This window comes from Balaenoptera physalus, assembly GCF_965194825.1.
Source record: "Balaenoptera physalus genome assembly, chromosome: 19".
Lineage (NCBI taxonomy): Eukaryota > Metazoa > Chordata > Mammalia > Artiodactyla > Balaenopteridae > Balaenoptera > Balaenoptera physalus.
In genome coordinates, this window is record NC_138900.1 from 68,212,707 (window position 1) to 68,240,700 (window position 27,994).

Consider the following 27,994-nt stretch of genomic DNA (forward strand, 5'->3'; position numbering starts at 1 on the left):
TTTCTTGCTGTCGCTGATCTAAGACAGACCCGGAGATTCTCCCTTCCCTCTACTGGCAACCATGGATGGGGGTTTAGAGTGGGTAAAGATTAGGCGGGAAGATTGACCTGAGTCCCAGGTGCCTGCAGTTCACTCCGGAGACTGCAAGCCCCAGGCTCCAACTTTCCATCTACAAAGTGGCAGCGCTGCCGCGATTTTTGGCTGCATAAACGCTGAGAGCCAGGAAAGCCCTGAAAGTGTCTGGCTGCTGAACACCAAAACTTGTGATACAATTCATCTTTACCAAACTCCTTTTTGTTGGAAGATTAAAATTCCAGATGGGGTTAACTGACAGTAAGGAATTCCCAGGGAACTGTCAAGTTCAAAGTTCCACCTCAGACCTGAAAATATCGCCAGCATGGAGAAATTTCCAGGAATCTGCACGACATCTGCTCCCCAGGGGGTCCAGGGTCGGACCCTTGCCTTCTTGCCTCTTATTTCCCAGGGCCGTTTGGCCATGTTATTCTGACCTGGTACAACCAGGGCTGAACAGGCCTCGGCTGAGCCTGTGAGCCGGTGCCGCCTCCCACGCACGGAGAGAGGCCAGGCGGGGACGAAGCGCTGCTCCATCGCCGGTGCTCTGCGCCTCTGCCCGTGTTCCACGGAGACACCGGGGCTCTTAACGCTGCCGCGTGTCCCCGCTGGAAAGGGACGCTTATTAAGTGCTTCCTACTCGGGTCTTTCTGCCTCTCATCACCCTGAGTGGTGACTCCTGAGGTCACTCTGCCAGCCGGCTCTGCGGCACCGCTGCTCCTCCTGCAGTCACGGGCCTCCCGGCTCTGCCGCAGCCCAGCGTCCAACGTGCCGGGGCCCCACTATTACCGCGGTGGGTCTTGGGCTGGATGCTGGCCTGGCACGAGTGTGAGAGCCCGGCGTGGGTTCGCGGGCAGGGCGAGGAGAACCGCGTCTCAGTACGCGCCTCCCTCCGACCGTCCCTCTGCGGGTCCCGGCTCTGCACAACCCCCCGCACCCCGTCCCTTCCACCTTCCTCACCGCGCCCCCTCCCCCGGACCCTCCCCCCAGCAACCGGATCCCGGCTTCTCCACCCCCTCCTCTAGCCCAGCTCCGCGCCCCCTCCCACCTGCCTCACCCCCTCCACGGGCCTCCCCCCGCCCCTCCCTCCTCTCCCTCCCCTCCCTCCCCTCCCCCTCCTCCCCTCTCCTCCCCCTCCCCCCTCTCCTCCCCCTCCCCTCCTTCTCCTCCCCTCCCCCTCGCCCTCCTCCTCCCCTGCCCTCCCCCTCCTCCCCTGCCCTCCTCCTCCTCCTCCTCTCCCAGGCCTCACCTGCGGCCGCTCGCGCTGGGCGGGGCCCGACAATGACAAAGCAGCGGCCGGCGGCGCGGGATCCGCCCCCCGCGCTTCGCGGGCGCGCCGGCCCTGGCGCGGCTGTTATGGAAACGGGCTGGGCGCGCAGGCGGCGATGATGGGGCGGCCATGGCCCGGGCCGGGAGCTCCAGCGGCGACGCGGCCGCGGGCGAGCGGGCCGGGGGCGCTGGGCGGCCAGAGCCGTGGGAGCTGTCCCTGGAGGAGGTGCTGAAGGCGTACGAGCAGCCCATCAACGAGGAGCAGGCGTGGGCCGTGTGCTTCCAGTGCTGCCGCGGGCTGCGGGGCGCGCCGGGCGGCCGGCGGCGCATCCGGGACACAGCGGACATCCTCCTGCGCAGGGACGGCTCGGTCAGCGCGCAGCGGGAACCCGGCGCGGCAGGTGAGGCCGGGGGCGGGGGCGCGGCGGGACGGGGGGCGGTGTCCGCCCGGGGGGAGGGGCTGAGACCCTCCCTCCCTCTGCTGGACCTGGACCTGGACCCGGCGCCGGCACCCCCCTTGCGGCGCCTTCCCTCTCTGGACCCGCCGACCTCTCCCATTTCCGCGCCCTCCCTCTGCCGCACTGGGGGCCCCTCCTCCACCTTCTCTCTCTACGAGACTGGAAGGCCCTCCTCCCTCCTCTCCCCTTTCTGGATTGGGAGCCCCCAGCAACTCTCCGCCGGGACGCGGACCTCCGCCCCTTGCCCCTGCTTTTCCTCTCTCCCTCTGCTAGACATGAAAGTCACTCTTTCGACCTGGGACCCTCACCCCCCCCCCTTTCCTGGATTCCCCCCCACCTGAAACCCATCTTAACATCAGGGCCAGCTGCTGGCTGGAGAGGAGGGGGCTTTGGCTCCTTGCCTGAGGCCCTTCAGCAGGGAGACCGGACTCTGTCCCTCCTACCGCGGCCCTCCCCACCTGGGCTGCTTCCTTTGCCTCTGGGGGTCTGCAGCCCTCAGACCTTCCCACCCAGTGACTGGTGGTGTGGCTCCTTGTTGGAGTGGTAGGTGCACAGGCGCTTAGGCACGAAAGGAAACACATGTTTTCCTCGGGCTCGTTTTCCGTGGGTATGAAGATTTAACAGAGAATGTGTAAAATTTGGGGAACAACTTGCTTAGTGTTCTGCTCTGAACCATGAACGGGAACCAACAATGAAGCCCTTGAAAGATACTTGAAGTCTATGCAGAATGATGAGTTTAAGTGATTTGTAGCCTCTTTAAGAAAAAAGTTTTCTTCCTGGAAAAGTAGAGTGCTGGGACGGAGCATATGATGATATTACCCCCAAAAGTGATACCCCTGGGGAAGCACACAGGCCAGCTGTGTGTGCTGGAGGGGGTGGGTTTGCAGAAATCCATGGGCAGACTCATGGAGGGCTGGGAAGGACCAGGGCAAAGCTAGCCAGAAGCGACAGCGCCTTTGGTAACAGGGAGGGGTCTGCTGAACCTCTCCCACCCCCTAGGACCGTCACTATTTCTCCACAAGCTTCTTCTCATCTCTGAACCCTGCTCCCACCTCCCTTAACACCTCAGCTGTGTGACACTTGAGAGTTGCTCTATTTTGCACAAAAACACTTATTTGACAGGAGAAAATAATAAGAGCTGGACTCAAACAGTACTGTTCCCATTTTACAGTCGGGTAAGCTGAGGCTCAGGCTTACCCATAGTCACACAGGAAGCGGCAGGATTTGGATTCAGCCCTGATGCTCTCAATGCCTGTGTCCACTGTCTTCAAAGGCTGGGCTGAGAGCACGATACAGGATGGCCTCTCCTCATCGGTGGGGCCCTGGGGTCTGCATATTCACCAAGAGTTTGTCTCTTAAAGCTGTATGTCCTCCTTAAAAGACCTTCCCTGTGCCCTTCCTCATCCCGGAAGACAAGCAGTGTAACCCAGGGGGTGGCTTCTGGCACCGCAGAGCAGTACAGGACTATAACGGGCCTGCCTGGTCTCACCCTCTGACTTTAAAGGTGGGGAAGCTGAGGCACAGAGTGGTAAGTGGTTCGCCACCAGTCAGATGCAGAGCTGAGGGGTCCCTGCATCTCTGGCTGTGGGGTCAGTACTCTCCACAGTGGACCACAAGGGCCATCCTCGGGTGCAGCGGTCATCTGGTTCTGTCCACCTCTCCAGCCCCGGGGATGTGTCAGCCCCTTCTTCCTGGTCCCTGCAGGCCCAGCGGCACTTGTGCTGCCTTCATACTCACAGGTCGACTGGAAATCCAAGGCTGCGCTTCAAAGCTCACGTGTGGCCACTCTCCACTGACCTGTATGGGGACGTCCCAGCCCACGACACAGAGGAGCCCAATTTCATTTTCCCTTAGACATGATCTTTGGTGTCTGTCCATAAACACGTCTTGTAAAGGTGGATGAGGTTTGTGACTTGCTACCTCTTTAAAGATTAAGAAAAATAGATTACCCTGAACTTTCTCTTCTGTCCCTGTTGAGCTTTTGTGAATCAGCTGAAACTTTAGACCAGCTGTCTCCCTAAGGTAGCTAACCCAGCGTTTCTCTGGGACTTGAGTGATTACTGGATTCACTGAAAGATGCGTGTTTATCTCGTGCTGTAATCGCAGTTGAGAAGAAGGTTCCCATCCTCCCTCAGGAAGTTCTGGTAAACGTAGGCGTTAAGTCAACGTTTAAAATAACTTTAAAGAAATCAACAACCAGGGACTTCTCTGGCGGTCCAGAGGTTGAGACTCTGTACTTCCACTGCAGGGGGAGCAGGTTCGACCCCTGGTCAGGGAGCTAAGATCCCACATGCCACGTGGCCAAAAAGAAGAAAAAAGAAAAGAAATCAACAACCAAACTAAACCTGACTTGCAGGGGGCGGGGGGTGTGGAGGAGTAGTATTACTTTAGCATATGAGTGGGAATACTTCCCACTTCCAGCTAAGCAGGGGACGCTTACTCGAGTAAACTTCCTAGTCGGCAAGTCTGAAGACTTCTTCATAACTGCTCGGAAGCCCCCTTTTTCAAGTGGGAAAATGGAAAAACATGTTAACAGTGAAGTTATTTTTAAGAGGCCATTATTAAAACCTCCCGATGGGCAAGGGTGTTTTGTTTTGTTTTTAACTTGAGGCAAGAAAGTCCACCAGGCATCTCTGCAGTGCGTGTGCTGACCGTCCTCTGAGGCGAAGCCCATTCGTGCAGCGTGGCCAGTGGTCAGTGGTCCTGGGACACTTTCAGTGGCATTTGTCCGCCTGATGCCTCCAGGGCAGGCCCGCCAGGACACTGCCTGCTCCAAAGCAGCGCTCGGCTGTCACCTTGCCTGAGACCTCCCACCCTCCCAGCCGACATTTGCGGGCAAACATAACATACTTTTCTCCAGGCACCAGGCTCTCCCCCATGAAAACCCCCTTGGGCAGGTGGAGGGTGGGTGCGGGGAGTTGATGGGGCTCCTTTCACCTCCGACCTTCTCCATTCTGCTTACGCTAATTTACACACCGCCCTGCTTTTCTGGGTTTTTTTCTTGTCACTTTTGGTGCTAGAATTTTGCACAGGCCCCTCTCTTCACGCTTGGCTGCTCCTGTGACCTGTCCGCCAGGTCACACCTGCCCCTGCGCCCCTCCTCCCACTCCGTCCTTTTCTGCCTGTAGTTCTGAGGCCACTGGCCCTTCCAGGCCCTCCCCCCACCAAGCACCGGGCCCTGTCTCCAGGGTCAAGCTTCCCCCTTGCAGCCCACCGCTGCCTAGAGGCAAGGCCTTCCCACTTCACCTCGTTTGCAGCCCTGAGTTCCAAACACAGAGGCCGTTTAGTTTGTCCTGCGTTGGACCTTGGCATCCCTGTGTCGTGAGCTTCATGGGGCCCAGTTCTCTATCTACCTCTTTACCTCCAGTCCAGTGGGTGGAGAAATAGCAGTGCTGGGGCCCCCACTCCTCCTGCATAAACTGGGCTGAGAGTGGCACGTGCCCAGGGAGTGGGCAGGACTCATGAGGGAACGTCAGTACGGAGCCCACATCACCCTGGGCCCAGGGACCTGTGCACGCAGACACACAGACACACAGACACACAGACACACAGACACACGTGCTGCTCTTGCCGCCCCTGCTGCTGCTGTTTCTGTGCTGCTGTCACTGTGTGTGTACGTGGGGCCGTCTGTGCTCACTGGAGATGCCCCTTCCCACGTCTCCTGGCCCAGCACGTCCCTTCCCAGGAGCTGAAGTCGGACCCCTGGTGTTCCAGGCAACCCTGCGTGTCCTGTGGGCTCCGGGCCCTCAAAGTGGACTTGCTGGGCCTCACTGGGAGTTCGCCTCCTGAGTGACCAGGGACTGTCTCTGTAGCTTGCCTATATCTTTTTTTTTTTTTTTAATTTTTAAATTTATTTATTATTTATTTATTATTTTTATTTTTGGCTGTGTTGGGTCTTCGTTTCTGTGTGAGGGCTTTCTCCAGTTGTGGCGAGTGGGGGCCACTCTTCATTGCGGTGCGCGGGCCTCTCACTATCGCGGCCTCTCTTGTTGCGGAGCACAGGCTCCAGACGCGCAGACTCAGTAGTTGTGGCACACGGGCCCAGTTGCTCCGCGGCATGTGGGATCTTCCCAGACCAGGGCTCGAACCTGTGTCCCCTGCATTGGCAGGCGGGTTCTTAACCACTGTGCCACCAGGGAAGTCCCACCTGTGTCTTTTTAAATGGCTCTCCACACAGATGGACGTACAGGTGAGGGCTGAGTGTCCAGCAGTGAGAGGTGAGTAGAGGCTGGCTGGAAAGATGAAATCCTGCTTCTGAGGAGAGCATACTTCCCTGAATCTCCTCCTGGCAGCCAGAGTGTTTCTGGTTGAAACATTTTCTTTCAACCAGGTCCTTCCCGTATGGCTTTTGTCTCCCGCTTCTTGACCCCCCACCAAAGCTGCCATGCACCCTTGCTGTCATGCAGGGGTCCTCCCGGGCCCTTTGCTCCTGTGAGGGTCACACAGTCAAGACATGGTGCGGGGATGCAGCGGCTCCACCTTGCCATCCTGGGAGACGGGGAGCGAGGGAAGCACTGCTGTGAGCCCATTGTACAGACGAGAAAACCGAGGTTCAGGAAGCAAAGCCGCGATGCAGTCACCCTCGGGGAGAGGTGGGGACAGGGCTGGCGAGTAGACTCAGCCTTCGCTTGCGCCCACCGCTGCCTGACCTTGGGAAGTTACTTAGGCCTCTGGGTGCCTCAGTTTCATTCTCTGTGCAGTGGGGGTTTGATAGCAACTGCCCCAGAGGCCGTGTGGATGTTTGGGGAGCCTTGGGACATACCTGGCCCAGGAGGCACTGGCTTGTGGGCTGTCCTGATCCTGGTCCCATGTGCACCTCCCCAGACACAGCTGGGGAAGCAGCTCCCGCAGGTTCATGTGATGGGCCCAGAGCAGGACTGCAGGAGGCAGGGGCCTGGGCGCTGCTCCACTGCACAGTTCTTGATGGGAAACATCCTCCGCTGCAGAGAACACCAAGCACCCCCTTCAGAAAATGGGGGCGAGGGCTGAAGGCACTGCATGGGGCAGGTGGGCGTGCATGCGTGTGTGCGTGCGTGTGTGCGTGGAAAGGGTGTGAATGTGTGAACTGGTGTGCTTGTAGATAGCACTGAGATTTAGTCTCACCTCTGAGCAAGGATTACCTCACAGGAAGGCAGTCCCTCGACAAGCTGTGTTCCCTGTTGGAACACCTGTGAGATGCCTGTGCCTGGGGTCACATGACAAATGACCCCACGGTAAGCTCAGCCCACCCGGCCCTTTGCCAGTTCTGCCTCGTGCTTCTAGAAGAGGCTTCAGGTCTTTGGGGTCCCTGGGGGACCCGTGTGGCCTGGAGACTTGGCTCATGGGGGATGCAGCCCAACCTCTCTGCCACTGTAGGGCCCCCTCCTGCTACCCAGGTGTTCACGCAGAAGGGGTCCTCGGTCCCCGGGACGGCATCAACGGTTCAGTGCCAGGGCCACGCTGTGGGGGCCGAGGTATCTGTGTGGCTTCCACAAAGGGAGCACCGGGCACTGGTTGCTCTGGTCCCAGGACGTGGCCGTCTAAGCAGACACGCCAGTGAGTGTCAGGTGCTAGGGTTTCGCTGTGATCCTGTTAGACTCCTGGGAGGGAGTTTGGCCTCCGGGTACGCCCAGTCAAGGAGGAGGTGGCCTGGAGTTGGCACCCCGGTAGCTGGGCAGATGAGCCTGAGCTGAGCCCAGGGCGCCCACCACTGTGTCAGCCCCGCCTGCAAGCCCCAGCTCCACCATTTGTTAGCTGTGTGGTCTTGGTCAATCTCTGTATCTCTCTGAGCTTCAGTTTCCTCCTCTGTAAAGAGGGAGCCGTGGCGCCAGCCTCCACAAGGAGTCTGTGCCAGCTGAAGCCACGGTAAGTCACTTGTTAGCTCTGCAGCAAAGCGCTGGGCACGGAACCACCGCGGGGCCCCCTGAGTCCGTGCGACTTAAAATACAACTGGGTTGGTGAACACTCACCTTCCAGACCGTGCTGGGTTGTGATGGGCACTGAGGGCTGGCTGCCCCCTGCCCCCTTGAAATCAGGGAAACTCGGGGCCCTGGCACCTCCGGGAAGCACCTTTGTCAAGTGTGATCCCTTGCACCTTCCATGGCCCCCATTCACAGCTACAGGCTTTTACTGACCATCCAACACCTGTATACGCCCAGCTGCTCACTGGGAGTTAATGCTCACTGTTGCATTAACTCCACTGATGCCGGGGGTGCAGTGTCTTCCATTGTGTCAGCCCGACACAAACGCGCTTTATCTTTGGCAGTCTTCCGGTCTCTTGATGGCATTTTGAAAATATTTGCAGAGTTAGCACGTTCACTTAGCAGAGAATTGCACGGTTTGTGTTTTTTATCCACCTCAATTTAAGGCAGCTAAACTTCATACCCTAACACAGTTCTGCGTGCCTTATTCAAGGCAGGTGGTGGAAGGAGGTGGATTTTCTTTGTCTCGTCCAGCCTGGCCCCTTGGGAGGCCTGGGGGTGGCTCAGGGAGTGACTGGAGCATAGATTCTGGGGTCCCCCAGCCTGGCCACACCCGGCACCACCACTTACTAGCTGTGACACCTTGGGGCCAACGAGCTCACTCCCTTGGGCATCCGTTTCCTCATCTGTGAAATGGGTACAAGAACCATCTACCTCCTGGGCTGTACACCGGTTACACAACTGAGTACTTGTAAACATGCCAACTCAGTGCCATGTTTAATGATAAACATAATAAAATACCTAGAGCCCAATTCAGCACCTGGGTTTCGTCCCGGAGACTCTGAATCTCTGGCAGAGACAGTCTGGGGAGAAATCCCCAAATCCAGAGGTGGTGGCCAGATGCCAGCTGACCCAGCGCAGCTGTTGGGAACTCTGGAGCAAGGCCTGCCCTTTCCACTGCGTCTGGGTTTCTCATCTAGCTCTGATTTGGGGGTGTGCGGCTTCCGACCGTGAGGGCTTTCCCTGGGCCTGGCTGACCCGAGCTGGCCCCTGGCTACTTCCTCTCTCCCGTTTCACTTGTGCCCCCAGCCTTGCTTCCCAAGGGGGCGGGGTGGACCCCGTGGCCCTGTTGGCTGCTCCTCTCTGAGTGGTCGCTGTACGGGGCGAGCAGGGGCTGTCTTTGCCAGCCGACCCTCCGCCCCTGGGGCAGGGCTGCACGGCTCGCCTGGTGTCCAGCCCGGAGCTGGGCCTTGTCGGTGTCCGTCCAGTGGCTGATGGCTCAGCTTTCTGGTTTCCAATGGAGACCTTTGGCGATGCGCTGTGTGCTCGGGGGGTGGGGGGGCGGCGGGCAGTGGGGGGCGGGGGCCGGCCCCGTGTGTCGGGTCCCGGGGCCGCTGAAGCTGGTCCTGACTGCCTCTTCTCTCCCCTTGCAGAGTCCACAGCGATGGTGTCACCGGCCAGCTCGGAAGCCCAGGTACTTTACAAACAAACTTTATACGTTAAAGTTAGGTGTCTTGTATATCGCACATAAAGTTATACAGTTGTTCCCGTGAGGCAGGACGCAGATAAATGCTCAGTGGCTTAGTGGAAAGGCTTGATGGGGAGATTGAGCCCAGAGGGCAGGCGGTGATGGGGGAGCCCGCCAGGGTGGTGTGGACTCGGTGGGCCTGAAGTTCAAGGGAAGTGATGTACCCACCTCCCTCTCCCCTGCGACCCCCGGGCTCCTGGAGGGGCCTCCCACTGACCCGAGGGAGGAGAGGGCAAAGGTGATGTGGTCTCCGGGGCTCCCTGGTCACAGAGTGTTGGACAGGAATTGGGTCTGGGGGACAAACAGGAAAAGCAGCCCACAACCAATGTCCTGGAGCGGTCCACCCAACCCAGAACGCAAACTTCACCGGCAGGACCTCTTCCTGTGTCTCCCGTCCCATCTGCCCGCCCCCAGGTAATTGAATTTGATGTTTATCATTCTCCTGCCTTACAAAAAAACAGTTTTGTGCAAATACATATTTATATATTAAACACAGTGTTAGAGCAAGGGTGTGGGCACAGGCCAAAAGAGGCTGTATGGTTTGCTGTGTAGAGTTTAGAAACAATAATAAAACCATCCCCAAGTTTTCTGACTTTTTCTCATCGCCACGTGCTGGCAATTCTTAATAATGTCAGTGATTAGATATCCCCTCTGGCTGGGGTGGATGCCCTGCTGTTTACACAACATGGATTTCCCATAGGATTGCTGTGAACTCTGTGCTATACCGTTTTCTGGAATTTGAGGGGGAAAAACGCAGCCATGTGTTTTCAAGAACCGATTTCACTGCTCAGCCCGGCTCCCGCTGCCGGGGCTGCCCTGCTGCCCGCAGGCCCCGAGTAGACTTGTGTTCACGACCTCCCGCTCCAAAGGAGGCCTCTTGTTATCAGTTTTGAAAATATTTACAAGGAACTTTGTATGTAGGGGTCCAGTCTGCACTGTTCCGCCTGGAGCCTCATAAATCAACCTGAGAGCCCCGCCCGAGGAAGTGGGGCAGGGCAGTCTCCTGTGCTGTGTGCGTAGGTTCTCACACTGGCCCTTCAGTTACTCGGGCCGGTCCCTGGGGCTGGCCCACTGGGCCTGCGGGTGCCTGGTTCCCACGCTGCCCGGGCAGGCGGGGCCCAGGGTTCTGAGACTCTTGGCCGGCTGCCCAGATTTTTCCTTATGGGGAAGCCGGTGGTCTTTGCCTTTGGGAAGCTTTTAAGGAGCAGCTATCAGATAAGAGGCTGCAGTGGAGTTAACCCTTTCACTGATGTGATGCCCGCACGGGCCTTCGACCAGGAGAACGGGGTGGGGGAGGCTGGGCGGGCGGCAGGCTGTGCTGCGCTGGAGCAGGGGAGCTTTGCTGCCTGCCCCACCCCATGGGGCACAGTGGCCTCCTTCGGAGAGACTGGGTCAGGGCCACCCCTGTGCTTGGCAGGGGCTGTGAGGTCCCCCCGGGGGGGCGGGAGTGGAGTTCACTCCCCCCACCATCTCCTTCCTGGCCCCCACCTCTGGGACACGAAAGGACCGCTGGAAATTTGTGTGAAGTGCGGCCCTCGCCCACCCACTCGTCCTGCGGGGCATCCAGGCGCTTTCTGGAGATCCCACTGCCACAGGGACTCCACCCGCCACGGCCTGGCCCTTCGGTCACCTGTGGGATGTGACCGGCCTTTGGGCCTCTGACTCATGGTTCTAGGGTGCGACTTGGAGCCAGGTCTGACCCTTGCCTCCTGAGGCAGAGATAAGACACCTCCAGGCTGGGAGTGTTGTTGACTTTTGCTGGAACTTTTCTCCCACTGGGGCCTTGCTCCTCCCACGTGTCCGGTGTCCCGAGCCAGGCTGACGCCCCTACGCCCCCTCCAGGCTCAGGGTGTCTTCTGAGGCATTTCTGCAGGACAGGGAAGGTCTGTTCTTGTGCCCTGTCCCCTGCACAGCACTGACACTCGCACCTGTCCTTCAGCTCTGCTCCAGCCCACTCCCTTGGGGCCCAGGGGGGTGGGATCACAGGAAAGGAGAGGAGAGGCCAGAAGGGCCCGGGAGGCCAGGTGGCCTGGTGCCTGGTGAGGGCGCAGCTCTGTCCGTGGCACGAGGTCAGGGCAGAGGCTGCAGGCCAACCCGACCCCCAGGCCAGCGCGGCCATTCTGTGCCATTCCGTGTCTCTGCCCCACCTGTGAAACGAGAGGTTACCTCAAGGCTTGTGGCAAGGTTAAGTGGCAAAGCGCTGTTGTCATTTTGGTGTGTGTGTATCTTTTGCATCGTTGTCCTCAAGGGAAACCACAAAAGCAGTTTCAAACACAAAAACAAAGTGCCGTGCACACTGGATGCAGCTTCCTTATTTTTTTATTTTTATTTTTTTTAAGGATTTATTTATTTATTTTTGGCTGCGTTGGGTCTTCGTTGCTGTGCGCGGGCTTTCTCTGGTTGCTGCGAGTGGGGGCTACTCTTCATTGCAGTGCACGTGCTTCTCATTGCGGTGGCTTCTCTTGTTGTGGAGCACGGGCTCTAGGCGCATGGACTTCAGTAGTTGTGGCACACGGGCTCAGTAGTTGTGGCTCGCGGCCTTAGTTGCTCCGTGGCATGTGGGATCTTCGTGGACCAGGGCTCGAACCCCTCTCCCCTGCGTTGGCAGGCGGATTCTTAACCACTGCGCCACCAGGGAAGTCCAGCTTCCTTATTCTTATTTCTTATGCTCAGCTGCGCCACTGGCTGGCATGGAACTGCTTTCCCCTCGGTGCCTCCCTGTCAAGCAGACCCGCGTCCCAGGGCCACTGTGTGAGCAGGGACTGTCGGGTGCACACGGCACTGGGACAGATGACCATCTTCCACAGAACCTGGATTCCTAGATGTTAATGGTAGTCTGTGCAAACAGGGTTCCTCGCCAAGTAAAATTGAAAGCAGAGTGAAGAGGTCTCTCTACTGCAGGACTCAGATTCCTAATGTGCTAATCCACTTTAAAAAAAACTTATTATGGGACTTCCCTGGTGGCACAGTGGTTAAGAATCTGCCTGCCAATGCAGGGGACACAGGTTCGTGCCCTGGTCTGGGAAGATCCCACAGGCTGCAGAGCAGCTAAGCTCGTGCGCCACAACTACTGAGCCTGTGCTCTAGAACCCGCGAGTCACAACTACTGAGCCCACGTGCCACAACTACTGAAGCCCGCGTGCCTAGAGCCCATGCTCCGCAACAAGAGACGCCGTCGCAGTGGGAAGCCCGCGCACCGCGACTGAGAGTAGCCCCCGCTCGCCACAACTAGAGAAAGCCCGCACGCAGCAACAAAGACCCAATGCAGCCAAAAATAAATAAATTAATTAATAAATTAAAAAAAAACATTATGGAGAAAGAATTTCAAGCATATACAAAGCCAGCAGAATAGCATGGTGGGCCCCACAGCTAAGGACACACCTGTTCCCTGCGGGCCCCGCCCCTTCCCTCCGCACCTGCCCCCTGGTGACCCCACCCTGCTCCCCGTACTCAGGTACAATTATTTTTTAGGTTTTTCTTTTTCAGCTTAAATTTACATACATTGAAATTTACATGCAGCTTAAAATACTTAAGGGAGGGGATCTCGCTTTTTGTGAGTTCCAGTGTCAAGCTTTATCGAATAAGCTAGTCTTTCTCCTCTGATTTAAAATATGCTGTTACAGCATATGAAAAGCTAACGTTTCATTAGGTTGCCTCTCTGTCTTTTTTTAACAAAGTTGTTGGGGTAAGCTTTCATTTGGTGAGTTCTGACCAATGTGTATACCACGTACGCAACGCTGCACTCAAGAATACAGACCTTTTCCAACGTCCCGCAAGTTCCTGTGCTCCTCCAACCTCCACCCCCCATGCCGGCTGGGAGCCACGGGTCGGCCCTTGGTGACCGTAGATTCGATTTGTCTTGCTTAGAGCTCCGTGTATGCGGAGCCCAGCAGCCTGGAGTTCTGGCCTGGGCTGTGCACGGGGGTCAGGGCTCCACACGGCTGCCCAGCTCACGACTTGTGAGGATACACGTTTTTCCTCTCTCTTGGTTCAGTTCCCCAGAGAGGAGCTGCAGTCCCGCGGTAAAAGCGTGTTGGATTACAAGAACTTGCCACACAGTCTTCCACAGTGGCTGTGCTGCTTGGGGAGCACGCTGTTCCCCGTCTGGGTGACCCTGGGCGCATCCCCAGGGAGGACAGCTGCTGTTCCATTTCACCATTAGAAGCCGCGCGGTGGTGACCTTCTCCTGCGGCGGCTGGGACTCAGGCCCGCCGCCGGACCCCTCCCGGCACCCCTCCCGTGCGTGTGTGCCCTCCCTGCCTGTCTGTGACCGCGGGCCCCTGTCCCGCAGGTGGTTCAGTCGCTGGGCTTCGCCATCTACCGCGCGCTGGACTGGGGCCTGGCAGAGCACGAGGAGCGCGAGCTCAGCCCGCAGCTGGAGCGGCTCATCGACCTCATGGCCAACAGCGACTGCGACGACGATGGCGGTGGCGGGGCAGCCGACGAGGGCTACGGGGCCCCCGAGGAGGAGGAGGAGGCCGAGGGCGGCCCCCGCGCCGTGCGCACCTTCACGCAGGCCATGCGCCTGTGCGCCGCGCGCCTGACCGAGCCCCGGGGCGCTCAGACCCACTACCAGGCCGTGTGCCGCGCACTCTTCGTGGAGACGCTGGAGCTGCGCGCCTTCCTCGCCAGGGTCCGGGAGGCCAAGGAGGTGAGTGGAGACTCGGGGAGGGGGGGAACCAGGCCGTAGGGACCAAGGACGTGGGGGCGTCTGGGAGGGGCTGAGGGTGCGGCAGGCGGAGCACGTGGAGCACGTGGGGGCGGGTGGAGCAAGGGGTGGGGCCGTGAAGGCGCCTCCACCCGCAGAGGCGGGGCCAGGTGGGCGGGGCCAGGCTGCCAGTCCCCGGTCCCTGCCTCCTTCCCTGTGTCCCTCTGTCGGTGCACAGGGTGTGGAAATCCTCTGCTCGCAGCTCACTCTGTGTGGGACTGCCCTGAACGCTTTGCAGGTTTTAGCTTAACCCGCACACCTCCTGCTTACCCGGTTTTGCACAGGAGGGAACTGAGGCTCAGAAACTTACATAAGTGGCACCTTTACCCTGTGACCTCACTCCTGTTGCCTCTAAGTTAGTTGTTAACTTCCCTGATCCCCATGTTTACATCTGCAAAAGGGGCTGTGAGTCCTGCCTCCGGCTCACCTGCCCAGGTGATGGTTCCTTCTGAAAATAGGGTGCAGAGGGCGGCCCAGGACCCATGCAGAGGTGCCAGCGTGCTGGAGCTTTGGGGAGGTGGGCAGTTCAGTGAGAGGACACTCGCCCAGGTGTTTGCCCCGCTGGTGACAGTCTGCTGTTCCCCTCCGCCTCCCTCCGTGGTTATCACCCTTTTCCCAGATGAGCAGTTGGAAAGCCTCTGCGGGGCTGTGTCCTTGCCCCACGCCACAGCTAGTACAGGGCAGAGGGGGCCTGACCCGGCTCCCAGCTGGCCTTCTCCCGGGGCTGCTCTGCTTCTTCGTGGTCTCAAAGTCACAGGAGGTGACAGTCTCCGCCCCAGCTCTCCCAGCCTCTCCCTTGGCGGGAACTGAGGTGTTTCCTTGAAACGGGGGTCACAGCCCACAGGGACCCCTGCCTTCCACCAGCATTTCACAGATGAGAAGAAACAGAGATTTTGGAGAGGTCAGGAGGTAATTTTGGAATTAACTGATGCTGGTCCCTGATTCCACCGTGGCCCTTTGTGGGCATGTGTCTCTCGTTTCCTCTGACCAGGAAGCGTTCCTGCACAGCTTCCCTGGCCCTGAGCTTGAGCAGGCTCTCAGGGTTGTTTTGATCGATGGGCCTGGGACCCAGCGCAGGACAATTCAGGTGCTGCTTGAGCCACTCGGCCCTCATCTGCAGCCCAATCCTAGCCCAAGGGGGGGTGGTCCCTCTGCACAGCCTGTGCCTCCGAAGCCCCATCCCCCTTCTTCCTTCCCCACGCTTCCCCGGCATCTCAGAGATGCCCTTGCAGTGCTCTCATTGTGGATGGCCCTAATGCTTTTCTGTCACCTGTCCTGTTGCTGAGGTCAATTCCTTACCCAGGCAATAAAAGCTCTTTGTTTTAGGAGCAAACAGCTCTAGACTTCAAGCAGTTGACCCAAGAGATGTCCGGGAAATTGGAGGAGGTGGTGAGAGGGAGGCTGTTGGTGGGGCGCAGCTGGGCTGGCGTTTGGGGCAGAAACAGCTGACGCAGGGGGCAGGTAGAGATACTCCAGGCAGGACAGGAGACCCACCTTCATGCCCTTTGCGGAGACCGCCAGGTCACACGCAGGTCTATTTTTAGAATCACACACCTTGTGCTTCTCAGAGACTTGGCAGAGTTTTCTAGAGTGTCCCAAAGCGGTTTGGCAAGTGGCTTGGGGTGAAAGCCAGGGTAACCAGTTCTGTCTGATTTGGGGGATGGGGTGGGCGAGGCTGTGTGCCAAAGGCAGCTGCTTCTCCAGGGTGGAAATTGGTGAGAGCAGAGCCCCAGCTGCTGCCAAGATCCAGGGCAACGAACCTAGCAGCTTCTTCCCACAGTCTCAGCGCAGGACAGCTACCTAACAATCCCCAGCATCCTGCTTGGGCCCTCACCATAAGGGCAGCATTCTGCCCAGTTCGTGAAATACGTCCCTGTGACTGTTTGCCTGGACCTGCTGAGTAACTCACCCTCTCGGCCGTCCACCCACCCATCCAACTACCCATTTATTGATTCATTTATTCCTTCAACCAATGTTTAAGGCCTAGCATGTGTCACACAGTGCCAGGAGCCAGAAACACTAAGATAAGAAAATAAAAGCGAAAACAGAAAACGTGGTTCTGGCCTCACGGAGCCAACCATTCAGACAACAATCAAAGCAGCAGATAAACGTACAACTGCAGGTGGGATCGTGTGCAGAGAAGCGCCGAGGGTGTCCCATGAGGGTGGGTGTGCGTGGGGCCCAGGGGCCCTGTGAGCTGAGGTCTGAAGCCCTTCCCGGATGAGGGAGTGGCCTCCACGCCTGCGTCTGCTGTCTGTGGAAGACGCGGTGCCTGGGGGTGGGCGGGTGGGGTGTGGATCAGTGAGGGAAGGGGGCAGATTCTACTGCAGCCAGGAGGTACTGTGTGGTGCCATGTGGAGGCTGTGCTTTCTCCTCTGCCCTTGCCTGGGAGATGCGGCCACAGGTAGCCAGTGGGACACAAGTGTTCCCGTGTGGCTCCAAGGCTGATGGCTTGGTTCCCCCAGGTATCTTTCTGAGCCCCAAAGCCTTGTCCAAAATGCCCACTTGTCCCTTTTTTAGCTGGTGGGCTAGTAGCCCATGTGGTACACGAGCGTCCCCAGGGGGATAGACCAGCAGGGCCCACATCCCCACGGCTGCTGTTCTCCCATTTCTCCTGGACTTACAGATGCTGCAGAAGCTTCGGGAGGACGAGCCGCAGTCAGAGAAGCCCCTGATGGAGCTCAACAGCCTGGGACGCACGGACTGGGTAAGCCGTGGCCCCCGCTGGCCCGGGGCACAGCCCGGGAGCCCTGCCCGGGGCTAAGGGCCATTTTCATCTTCTTGGGGGCCCAGGCCCGACTCTGGGTCCAGCTCATGCGGGAGCTCCGCCACGGGGTGAAGCTGAAGAAGGTGCAGGAGCAGGAGTTCAACTCCCTGCCCACAGAGTTCCAGCTCACCCCCTTCGAGATGCTGATGCAGGACATCCGCGCCAGGAACTACAAGCTGCGCAAGGTCATGGTGAGACTCTCAAGGTCATGGTGGGCCACTCGAGGTCATAGTGGGCCCCTCAAGGTCATGGTGGGCCACTCAAGGTCATAGTGGGCCCCTCAAGGTCATGGTGGGCCTCTCTAGGTCATGGTAAGCCATGTTGAAGGGGGTCCACGTTCAGCCCCCTCTGCTCGCTGGAGCCCCTGCTTGGTGTGCTGGCCACTGAACTGGGGCAGACGTGGCCCGGAGTCACATGGCTCACGGTCCTTTCAGGGACACAGTGTGACAAGGGCAGGGAGAAGGGGACCAGGGGCAGGAGCTGAGGCTGCAGGATCGTCCCATTTAACGCTCACATAGCCCTCGCTGTGTGCCAGCATCGCTGAGAATCTTAAACGTGCGAGTTAATTTCATTGTTATGACAACCCTGTGAGGTGGTGCCACTGACCCCCATTTCCACATGAAGAATCTGAGATGCAGGGAAAGCTCGTGGTCAGGCCTTGAAGGCCACGGCCACACAGCCGCTGAGAGGGAGGCTGGAGTGAGGCCCAGGCGCTGCCCACGGCTGCATGAGCCCCTCTCAAGGCCACAGCCTTGGCAGATGGGCCCTTAGCCCTGCTGCCCTCACCCCACACACAGGTCAACGGGGACATCCCTCCCAGGGTGAAGAGGGATGCCCATGAACTTATCCTGGACTTCATCCGCTCCCGGCCTCCGCTGAAGCAGGTACCGGCTCCCTTGGGGCGTTTGGAAGGTGGTTCCGGGGCGCTCACTGCCCCGGGAGCACGCGGGGCCTCCACGTCCGCCCCTGTGATGCCGCGGGCTCCGGGTGCCTCATGCAGGGTTCCTCCCCAGCTTGGGAGTCGGCCCCCACCTGGCGCTGCCACACCCCTTGCAGGTCTCAGAGAGAAGGCTTCGCCCCTTACCCCAGAAACAGAGAACGCTGCACGAGAAGATCCTGGAGGAGATCAAGCAGGAACGCAGGCTGCGCCCCGTGGAGGGCAGGCACTGGGACGGGCGGGGTGAGCACGGGACACCCCCTCCCCTGCCCCTTGCCTCCCCTCCACCCCCCAACCCGTCCTGTCCTGTCCTGCCTCACCTGCTGCCTGCCCCAGGGTTCGGCTCTCTGCCCTGCATCCTCAACGCCTGCTCTGGGGACGTCAAGTCCGGCTCCTGCATCAACCTATCCGTCACGGATGCCGGGAGTAGTGCCCAGCGCCCGCGGCCCCGAGTCCTGCTCAAGGCGCCCACGCTGGCTGAGATGGAGGAGATGAACATATCCGAGGTCAGAGCCCACGGGTTCCTGAAGAGAGACTGAGGAGGAGGGGGGGAGGGGGAGGAAGGGGGAGAGGAGGAAGGGGAGGGAGGGGAGGTGGGGGGGGAGGGGAGGTGTGGGGGGAGGGGAGGAGGGAGGGGGCAAGGACACAGCCAGTGTCCGGCGTCCAGCTCTGTGGGGCGTGCCCTGCTGTGAAGCTGGTGTCCTGCTGTGGGGCTGGGTCTGCCCTGCGGGCAAGCATGGCCGGGCTCAGGGACCCTTTCGCATCTTGGTGGCTCAGAAGGGTCACTGGGACGGTGGCCTTGAGCCACTGTGGCCTCTGCACAAAAAGATCTAAAGCAGAGCGCTCCGTCCTCCTGGGGCTGGGAAGCTGGGCAGCCCCCGTTGGAGGTGAAAAGCCAGCATGTCCCAGTGGGGCTCTGCATCCTGGCTGCTGCCCTCTGAGCCCAGAGACCAGGGTGGTGGCCATGTCCACGGGCCCCACCTGCCCCAGACCTGCCCTCCCAGGGCTTTCCAGGGGCCGCAGACCAGGGTCTGGTTTTCGAGGCACCCGCCTCCCCCCTGGCCTGGGCAGTGTGTAGCGGAGGCCCCTGTGCCCGACACCTCAGCCCAAGGGCAGGCAGGAGGCGCTGGCGGGCAGAGAGGTCAGGGCGGTGCCGGGCTGGTGTATTCGCAGGAGGAAGAGTCGCCGTGTGCGGAGGTGACACTGAGGCGAGACCGCTCTTTCTCGGAGCACGACCTGGCCCAGCTCCGGAGCGAGGTGACCTCTGGCCTGCAGCCCCCTGGAGGCCTGGAGCCGGCTCGGCCGCGTGCGGGCAGCGTGCAGTCCTGGACGCCCAGCGCCCAGGAGCCGGGTGGGTGCTGCCCTCCCTTCCCTGGACACCCTCCTGCGGCGCCCTTTGCCCCTGCCCGGTCCCAGTGGCTTCAGAGGGTACAGGGAGCTCGCACCTGCAGGAAGGGTATTTATCACCCAGGCAGCCATCCCCCACCTTTTAGAACTTTATGAAATTAGTGATCCATATTCATTGTAAAGCTTTAAAAAAAAGTTCCCACGATTCTATTACCTGGGGATAATTGCTGTTGACATATTGGTGTATAGAAAGAAAGCTGGATGGATGGACGATTGATAGATCCGCCTAGTCTTTCTGTCAATGGAGACGTGCCCACAGAGTAGCACACACCACTCTGGAGCCTGACCAGTGCCCTGGGCTTTGTCACGAGCCCCGCCCTTTCCCTGTCGGTCAGCGCACAGGACGGTACGGTTCTGCTGGCCACGCAGGGTTAGTTGGTCCCCTCCGTGGTGAAGACTGGGCCCCACCAAGTGCCCCGGGTCACAGGGTTGCCACCCTGCCCAGTGCCTCCCACCAGACGTGGCCAGGCCCCCTTCTCTCCCCTCAAGGTCACCTTGAGCCCCCGTGTTGCTTTCTGGCCCCTCTCGGGATGGTCTCATTTAGTGGCTATGACTCCTGGTGTGAAGAGGTCCAGGCCAGGGATTCCGTACCTCACTGTCCCCCCGTGGTGGAGGTGGACCCCCTCTTGCCCCTCTTCCTCCTCCGACCCTCTCTGCCCCTCTGGGTCTCCAGGCAAAGTGTGGTGAGGGGGGCTGACCAAGGCTGCCACGGCCCCATCGTGGGGCTCAGATATGGGCCCCTCTGGCTTGCCGCACTGCACAGGCCCTCGCTGTGGGTGACGTGTCCTCTACTAGACCCCTCACCCCCAGGAAACCACCCCACCATCATCTCCTGCTGCCTGGGGGGCCATATCCCCGCTCCCTGGGCACAGCTGTCCGACGCCAGAACTCCTGCAGGTTGTCCTGACAGCCCCCGGCTCTTCTACCAGGTTCTGTCAGCGTCCAGTCCCGGCCTGACCCCAGCTCCCCGCCACACAGTGACCTGGGCTCAGTCGACAGGCCTGGGGCCTCCGAGGCCCCAGACGCCAATCACCGGTGGCTGGTGAGTGAGGGAGGCGCTGTCGGCCAGGGTGGCTGTGATGGGGTGGTGCGCCTGCTGGGCTCCGGGGTGGGGAGGGCTCCCCTCAGTGGCGAGCGGGGTCCCCGCTCCAGCCACCCGATCTGGGCAGGTTGGTCTTTGCTGCCACCCCCTGGACCTTCTGGGCACCGCGGCCCTCCGGGCCGGAGAAGGGCCTTGCTAAGGGGACAGCCCAGTTCCATCTCTGGGGGGTCAGGACAGGCGAGAAGCCCAGCGCCCTGTGCCTGGAAGGCAGCGTGGTGACACCGGAGAGCACTTTCTCAGGTCTCGACTCTGTGCTGTTCCCTCGCTGCGCCTCAGTTTCATTGGCTGTGAATTTTGTCTGACTTTTCATTGTGTAGAGCTAACAGTTGCTGCTGTTTTGAGGTCCCCACTTGGACCTGAACCTTGGTGCATGATTTTATCAAATGGGATGAGAGCAGTGAAGTGCCTGGGGGGCCACAGGGCACCTTGCTGGCGTGTGGAGGAACGTCCAGGGTGTGGTTGTCATAATCGCTTCCTTGAAGTTTTACCAAGAGCCTCAAGTGAGAACAGATGTTCAAAGGCTTTGGAAAGTTAAGGTCGTGTTACTGTTAGTACTCCCCAACTGAAGGGCACGCTTTCCCCTCTGAGTCCTGTATTAGGTGTCTTTTGCCGTGTAAAAAAATCACCCCCAAACTTAGCAGCTACAACAACACATTTATTATCTCACAGTTTCTGTGGGTCCCGAACCCGGAAGTGGCTCGGCCCGGCGGCCCTGGCTCGGACTCGAGCGAGGCTGCAGCTGCAGTGTCGGCAGGGCTCCCGCCTCACCTGAAGGCTCCACCCGCCTCCAAGGAGGCTCCTCCCCCGGCTGTGGGCAGGAGGCCTCAGCTCCTCCCGTGTGGCCTCTCCCCGGGGCTGCCTGAGTGCCCTCGCAGCATGGCTCCCCCCGGGGTGAGCGATCCGAGAGCCAGGAGGAAGCCAGTGTCTTTATGACCCAGTCTCGGAGGGGACACACTGTCACTTCTGCCTTATCCGTTCAGTACAAATGAGTCACTGAGTCCTACTCAGGGGGCCACTTCTTGACAGCAGGGATGTCAAGGATTCGGGGGACGTGTTTGAATAGCAAGTCCCGTAAGTGTTTCCCTTCCGAGCGGCTTGGCTCTCAAACCCGAGAACTTGAGTGGCCTTGCCTCTGCCCTGAGTATGTGCTCAGCCCAATCTGCCCAGCACCCAGCTTGAGATCTCTTGGCAATGTGTGCAGTTAGTGTAACATCTGTAAGGTTTAGAGGGGAATTGTTCAAATATAAACAGCACCACCAGGCTACTAGAAACAGAAATCAGAAGCCAGAAGACCTGGACGCTTCTGGTCAGAGAAGAACACGGGGTCCCAGACTCACCTGATGCCACACAGTAGCAGCTGACCAACAAGCCTAAATAGGACAGTCCTGAAAGTCTGACCCATAAACACTGTCCAACTCCCACCAGCCTCTGGTGCCTCCCATGCCGCCTCATCTTGGTAGCTAACGTTTATTCTGGGCGCCAGGCACTGCGTCCTCTCAGTGGAGCTGAAATGCCCCGCTTTATAGAAGAGGAACTGACGCTTTGAGAGATGGAGTTCTGTGCTAAGAACACAGGACTGTTCCCCTGGGGGCTAGGAAAGGGTGTACTCGCCATGGCGGCCCAAAGGGCCGGGCGGTTATGACGACGTGGATAGGTGCAACCACCTGACTGGCAGACCCGCAGTCGCAGTGGATGGTTGGCGCTGGGAGGGAGGTGGGAGCGGGGGAGGGTTCCAGGAGCGGGGGCAGTGGGCCTGGGGGCTCTGGCTGGCTTTGACTGGCCTGGTGTCGGCTGGTGGGGAGCAAGGCTGGAGGCAGATGCTTCAGGTCCGGGAGCACTGCAAACGAAGGTGGGACGGGCTGAAGGGTTACATGTGCAATGAGGCCATCGACAGGCTGGGGGCTGACCGGTGGGGTGGGCAGGGCCGGTCAGAGAGCCCTTGCCTGTAGCCGTGCACAGAGAAGTCCTAGGGAGCAGTACGGCTCCCTGGCGTGGCCGAGCTGAGGAGCGGGGCGTTTTATGGAGCTGCTGGGCTTGGTGGACCAAGGCCAGGGAGGTGCCAGGGTCCTCAGGGAAGAGGGGAACTTGTGGAGACGCCCTGAGAGCCTGAGACCGGCCCCTCGGGCCTCCTGCCATAGGAGTTCAGCCACCCCGTGGAGAGCCTGGCTCTGACGGTGGAGGAGGTGATGGACGTGCGCCGTGTGCTGGTGAAGGCCGAGATGGAGAAGTTCCTGCAGAATAAGGAGCTCTTCAGCAGTCTGAAGAAGGGGAAGGTGAGGAGCCCGGGGTTGGGGCAGGTGAGGGCAGGACTGGGCCTGGCGAGTTCTGGACAAAACTGGGCTCTAACCAGGCCTTTCCGTACAGATTTGCTGCTGCTGCCGGACCAAGTTCCCACTGTTCTCCTGGCCGCCCACCTGTCTCTTTTGCAAGAGGTGAGTGAGCCTTTTGAATGCACCTTGGCTGTGAATTAACATGGGAAGGAGGGCTAAGAAGCCTCTAGGCTTCTGTCCAGTAGAGCTTCCTGCGATTCTGAGGATGATCTATCAGGCACTGTGAGTCGTGCAAGGAAGGGACAGAATTTTTAATTTAATCGTAACAGCTGAGCAGCCCCTACTTTCAGCCAAGGTGGGGTAACAGGAAGCAGGACAGGCATCTTCCACATGAAAGAGCCAAAAAGAAAAAAAAAAAAAAAAAAAACTCAAAGACATGAAACACCGGTTCTCAAGACATCAGGTATCAAGCAACCAAGGGGAAGCCGACAGGGTGAGCTGTATCCTAGGACTGCCTCAACTCTGGACTCAGAGCCTGTTCAGCTCCTGGAGTGGAGGAGCTAAAGCTGAGAACCCGGGGACCCGGGCATCTAGAGTTCTCCCCTTTGGAGAGAGTCCTCCAGGAAGCAGGTCTCAAGAGACCTGCAGAAGGTCCCCCTTGAGTGTTCAGAGTTCTGATCAGCACATACATGCAAGGAAATTACTGAGGGTTTGGAAGGAATCATCCAGAAGCACAGATTGGCAAACTCCAGCCCATGGGCCAAATCTGGCCCACTGCCTATTTTATAAATAAAGTTTTATTGGAACACAGCCACACCCATCTGTTTATTATTCATTTAGCCACACCTAAAATGTTGACTATCTGAGCTTTTACAGAAAAAGTTGACTGACCCTGTCCTAAGGTTTTAAAGGAACAGTACCAGGAATAGTGTCTATTCCCACCAGCCACGGTGGAAAGTTGTGATTCATGGCCGCTGAGTGGAATACACAGGAAGGTCTTGCCTCACTAGCAGGAATAAGTGCCCCTAGACTGAGCACTGCTCCAGAACTAACAAATCGCAAAAGCAAGACCAGAAAGGACCAAACTATTCCCAAGTATCTTAACTGCTTCCCAGAGCAAAGCTCAAGAATAGGAATAAAGAAATATCCAGCACCCAGCAAGATAAAACGCCTGGCATCCAATCAAATATTATCAGGCATGTCAAGAAGCAGGAAAACATGACCCATGATGAGAAAAATCAATCAAATCACCCAGAACTGACACAGATTTTAGGATTGAGTAGATAAGGACATTAAAAGGTTTTTTGTTTTTTGTTTTTGTTTTTTTGGCCACACCGCACAGCATGCGGGATCTGAGTTCCCCAACCAGAGATTGAACCCACGCCCCCTGCAGTGGAAGTGTGGAGTCTTAACCACTGGACCACCAGGGAAGTCCCATGGACATTAAAAGTTTTGAACTGCATTTCATATGCTGCCAAAGTTAAAGACATGGAAAAGGTAAAGAAGAGACAAATCGAACCTCTAGGCATGAAAACTGGAATGTTTGGGATGAAAATTACACTGGATGATTTATAGCAGCTTAGACATTCAGAGGACTGTGCAGAAGAAAAGATTAGTTAACTTGAAGACGTAGCAATAGAAACTATCCAAAACAAAATTATCCAAAACAAAAACACTGAGAGAAAAAAGAATTTAAAAATAAAAAAGGTGTTGGCAAGCTGTGGGATAACGTTAAGAAGCCTAATATAGGTGTAATTGAAGTCCCCAAAGATGTGGGGGCAGAAAAAGTATTTGAAGAAATAACAGCTAAAAAGGTGTTCCGAATTTGATGAAAAATATAAACCTACAAGAAACTCAGTGAACCCCAAGCACAAGAAATATGAATAAAATCACACCAAGACACATAATAATTAAATTGATCAAAACCGGTGATAAAGAGAAATTCCTAAAGTCAGTCAGCAAATAAAGACATGTTATGTACAGAGAAAGAGAAAGATGACTGCAGATTTCTCATCAAAACATTGCAGGCAAGATGTCAGTGGAACAACATCTTTAAGGTACTGAAAGAAGGAAAAAAAAACGGTCAGTCTAGAATTCTGTACCCAGCAAGAGGCAAAAGTAAAGACATTTCCAGAAATACAGAAGCCAAAAAAATTCTTCACCAGCAGACCCACACTGGAACAAATGTTAAACGAGGTCTGCCACGTAGATGGAAAATGACACCAGATGGAGATCTGAATGTACACAAAGGAATAAGAGCACTAGGAACAGCAACTCCTAACATATAAGATTATCTTTTTATACCTCTTTAAAAGGTAAACCAATACCCAGCACCCAGCAAGGTAAAATTCAGTGTCCATCATCCAGTCAAAGATTACCAGGCATGCAAAAAAATAATAAAAATGTATTTTGGGGGTTATCACATATCTGTAACTAAAAAATATAACAATAGCATTAAGACCAGAGGTGGAGGATTGTAAGTATGCTGTTACAAGTTTTTATATGAGATGGTAAAATATTACTTGAAGGAAGACTGTGGTAAATTAAAGACTATCCTATGAGCCCAAAAGCAACCACTGGAATGGCTTGTATGTCAACAAAGAAGATAAAATGGAATCATAAAAAATACTCAATACAGAAAGCATAAACAGGAAAAGGGAACAAAGAACAAATAGGACAAAAAGAAAACAAATCACAAGATGATAGACTTAAACCCAATTATATCAACAATTACATTAAATATAAATGGTGTAAACAATCCAATTAAAAGGCAGAGTTTCCCAGATTGAATAAAGAAAGTGAGACAATCTGCTGTCTACAAGACATGTAATTTATTTTTTATTTTATTTTATTTTTTGGCTATGCTGCATGGCTTGCAGGATCTTAGTTCCCCAACTGGGGATCAAACCCAAGCCCCCTGCAAACCCAAGCATGGAGTCCTAACCACTGGACCGCCATGGAATTCCCAAGACATGTACATTAAATAAAAGACACAAACTGGTTGGAGGGAGACGGGTGGAGAAAGATACACCACACCAACAGTAGTCTAAAGAAAGCTTGAGTCGATATATTAATACAATACAAAGTAGACTATGGAGTAAAGAATATTATCAGAGTTAAAGGAGTTCATTTCATAATGATAAAAGGAGGAAATAATCCTGAACATTTTCCACACCTAGCAAGAGATTCAATATACATGGAACAAAACATTGACAGGCTGCAAGGAAAAATAGCTAAATCCATGGTTACAGTTAGAGATATGAAACCCTAAGGGTATAGGAGATTTGAATGACACTATCACCAACTTGATCTAAGTGACATTTAGAGAAACTAGACCGAACAGTGGGATGTATGTTCTTATCAAGTGCACACGGAACGTTCACCAAAATTGACTATTCTGGGTCAAAAAACAAGTCTCAAAAATGCGGAAGGATTGATATCATACAAAGTATGTTCCCTGACCACAGTAAGATAAAATCAAACTAATACAGAGGTTCATTGATGGCGAATTAATTATGGGACATCCCTGCAAGAGTGCATGGTCCCTTGTTTTAAAAAATGAATTTTGACAATTTGTACTGATGTGGAGAAGAGCCCTGGTGTATCTTTATAGGATAGTACACATGATACCCCATTTCATTTATTGTATTTTTATTTTAAATGTATCTTTTTGTTAATTTATGCTTAGATATGGAGAATGGAAACTGCTGATAGTAGGGATCATCTCTAGGATGGGCTTTACAGGAGAGGACTCCTGTCTAAATTAAAATTCTCTCTAGTGTTTGAATTTTTACAGCAAGAAGGCATTTACTTTTGAAATCATGTATGGGAAATAAAAACTGTTAATCACTGCTTAAAGCTGGGCATCTCACTTGAGGGCGTCTGGCTCTGACGGTGCTTGTGGAGAGGGGTCAGGTACCCTCCACTCCAGACCAGATGCTCCCCAGAAAGAGCGAGGAGGGACAGAAGGATTTGGGGTGTAGAGCTGAGCAAGAAGAAAAGCAAGATTTGGGAGTAAAATGAAAGTAAAGCACTGACGTGGCCAGGGGTCAAGCAGGAGGCAGTGACAGCCTGGCCTCGCCTGTGTGCTGGGCGGGTGCTGGACCCCTCACAGCTGACACTGCTAACCCTCTTCTTTTCTCTCCAGAGCTGTCTGCAGTTCCTGCAACATAAAGGTGAGGACCACCTGGGGTCAGAGCGAGGGCCCGCATCTCAGGTGTCCTGCGGCCTGACTGGGCCTGTCCGGGGGTGGGCAGAGGCTCTGCTGTCTCCTGTCAGATGATCCCCGCTCACTACTCACCACTTCAGCTTCCTCCAGAGCAATCCACTCCCACACTTCCCAAGACTGCAGTTTTTAAAGACCCTTGTAAATGGTCCCTTTTTTAAAAAATTAAATATTCTGTGTTAGTAGGCCAGTGCCAGGAGACCCGTCTCGTTCTCTAAAAGTCCTCCTTCTGACACCCCAAATTCCTCGAGTGTTTTTGGAAAGCCTCATTTTATAGCAGCTTGGGGTGTCTGCGTACACGCAGGTGTGCACAGAGGTAAAGGATAACATTTGGAAGGATGTCACCCCTTTACACCTCGTCCCAGAAACAATCATCTGTTTGAGGGATTTTTACCACCGCTATTTTCAAACCCTTACTTTTTATGCTGCCACTTGGCCATAGAGAGACCACCTCATCAATGTTAAGTACTGATAACATACAGGCCGCAGTGCTCCATGTTGTGTGTTGGCGGCTGTTCGGGGGGACCAGGGTGCCTGGAGTGTCTCTCTGTGTTGCAGATGAAGATGCCGTCTAAGAAGTTTGCACACATCCCCGTGTACACGCTGGGCTTCGAGAGTCCTCAGAGGGTGTCAACCGCCAAGGTCCCGCTGGCGCAGAGAAGAGACGCCTTCCAGTGCGTGCCTGCCCTTGGTGACGTCCCTGTGGTGGGCAGGCATCACAGTCACCTGGAAGCTGGGCGGGGGCCTGTGTGCTGGGGTGGGCTGGGGCTGAGAGGTCAGAGCCCAGGACCCAAATTCCACCCAAGGAAGAGCTGCTGCGGGATGGACTTTGCTCTGCCTGCTGTGGGCGCGGGGGGATGTGGAGACTCGGGAGGACCCCTGACGGCCCCGTCCTGCCCCAGACCCCTGCAGGGGCCCCACTGGCGGAGCGTGGAGGAGGAGTTCCCGCACATCTACACCCACGGCTGCGTCCTGAAGGACGTCTGCAGCGACTGCACCGGCTTTGTGGCGGACGTGGTGCGCTCCAGCCGCAGGAGTGTGGACGCCCTCAACACCACGCCCCGCCGCGCCCGCCACACCCAGTCCCTCTACGTCTCGAACACCTGGACACTCGACCTCAAGTGATGGCTGTGGCCCCCTGGCCGCCCGGTCAGAGGCTTTTTGAGGTGCCCGGGTGACCATGCTTCTGGGGAGGAGCCAGGCTAGTCCTGGACCAGGCGGAGAAGCCCCCGTCCTGGGGCACGGCGGCCCCCGGCCCTTGTGATGTGCATGTACATATATACATATACAGATACGTTTATATAATATATACACACAGCATATATATTTATATTCATGCTTCCTGGCCCCA

The 27,994-nt window shown here is 56.6% G+C and overlaps 1 protein-coding gene and 1 long non-coding RNA gene across 12 annotated transcripts; one reads left to right on the plus strand and one right to left on the minus strand.

The window, feature by feature from the left end:
* Positions 1 to 267: 267 nt before the first annotated feature.
* Positions 268 to 1,440, minus strand: LOC309649044. Its single transcript, XR_014256924.1, has 2 exons — positions 1,322 to 1,440; positions 268 to 889 (listed from the first exon to the last, which is right to left on the minus strand). It is a non-coding gene; the product is annotated as an uncharacterized lncRNA (long non-coding RNA).
* SPIRE2 (spire type actin nucleation factor 2) lies at positions 1,360 to 27,973 on the plus strand. 11 transcript variants are annotated; one of them, XM_082438458.1, is made up of 16 exons: positions 1,363 to 1,742; positions 9,133 to 9,173; positions 9,498 to 9,641; positions 13,519 to 13,878; positions 16,562 to 16,642; positions 16,729 to 16,893; positions 17,500 to 17,586; positions 17,759 to 17,882; positions 17,976 to 18,145; positions 18,813 to 18,990; positions 19,976 to 20,088; positions 22,287 to 22,421; positions 22,513 to 22,580; positions 26,566 to 26,593; positions 27,202 to 27,317; positions 27,546 to 27,973. In XM_082438458.1, the coding sequence occupies exons 1-16, from the start codon at positions 1,472 to 1,474 to the stop codon at positions 27,766 to 27,768; spliced, it is 2,304 nt and encodes a 767-aa protein (XP_082294584.1). In that variant the 5' UTR covers positions 1,363 to 1,471; the 3' UTR covers positions 27,769 to 27,973. The 11 variants fall into 11 exon arrangements, with proteins under 11 accessions (XP_082294589.1, XP_082294590.1, XP_082294583.1 ...); XM_082438463.1 differs by having other exon boundaries at positions 1,360 to 1,742; positions 27,202 to 27,973; XM_082438464.1 differs by having other exon boundaries at positions 1,360 to 1,742; positions 17,759 to 17,861; positions 27,202 to 27,973.
* Positions 27,974 to 27,994: the final 21 nt, after the last annotated feature.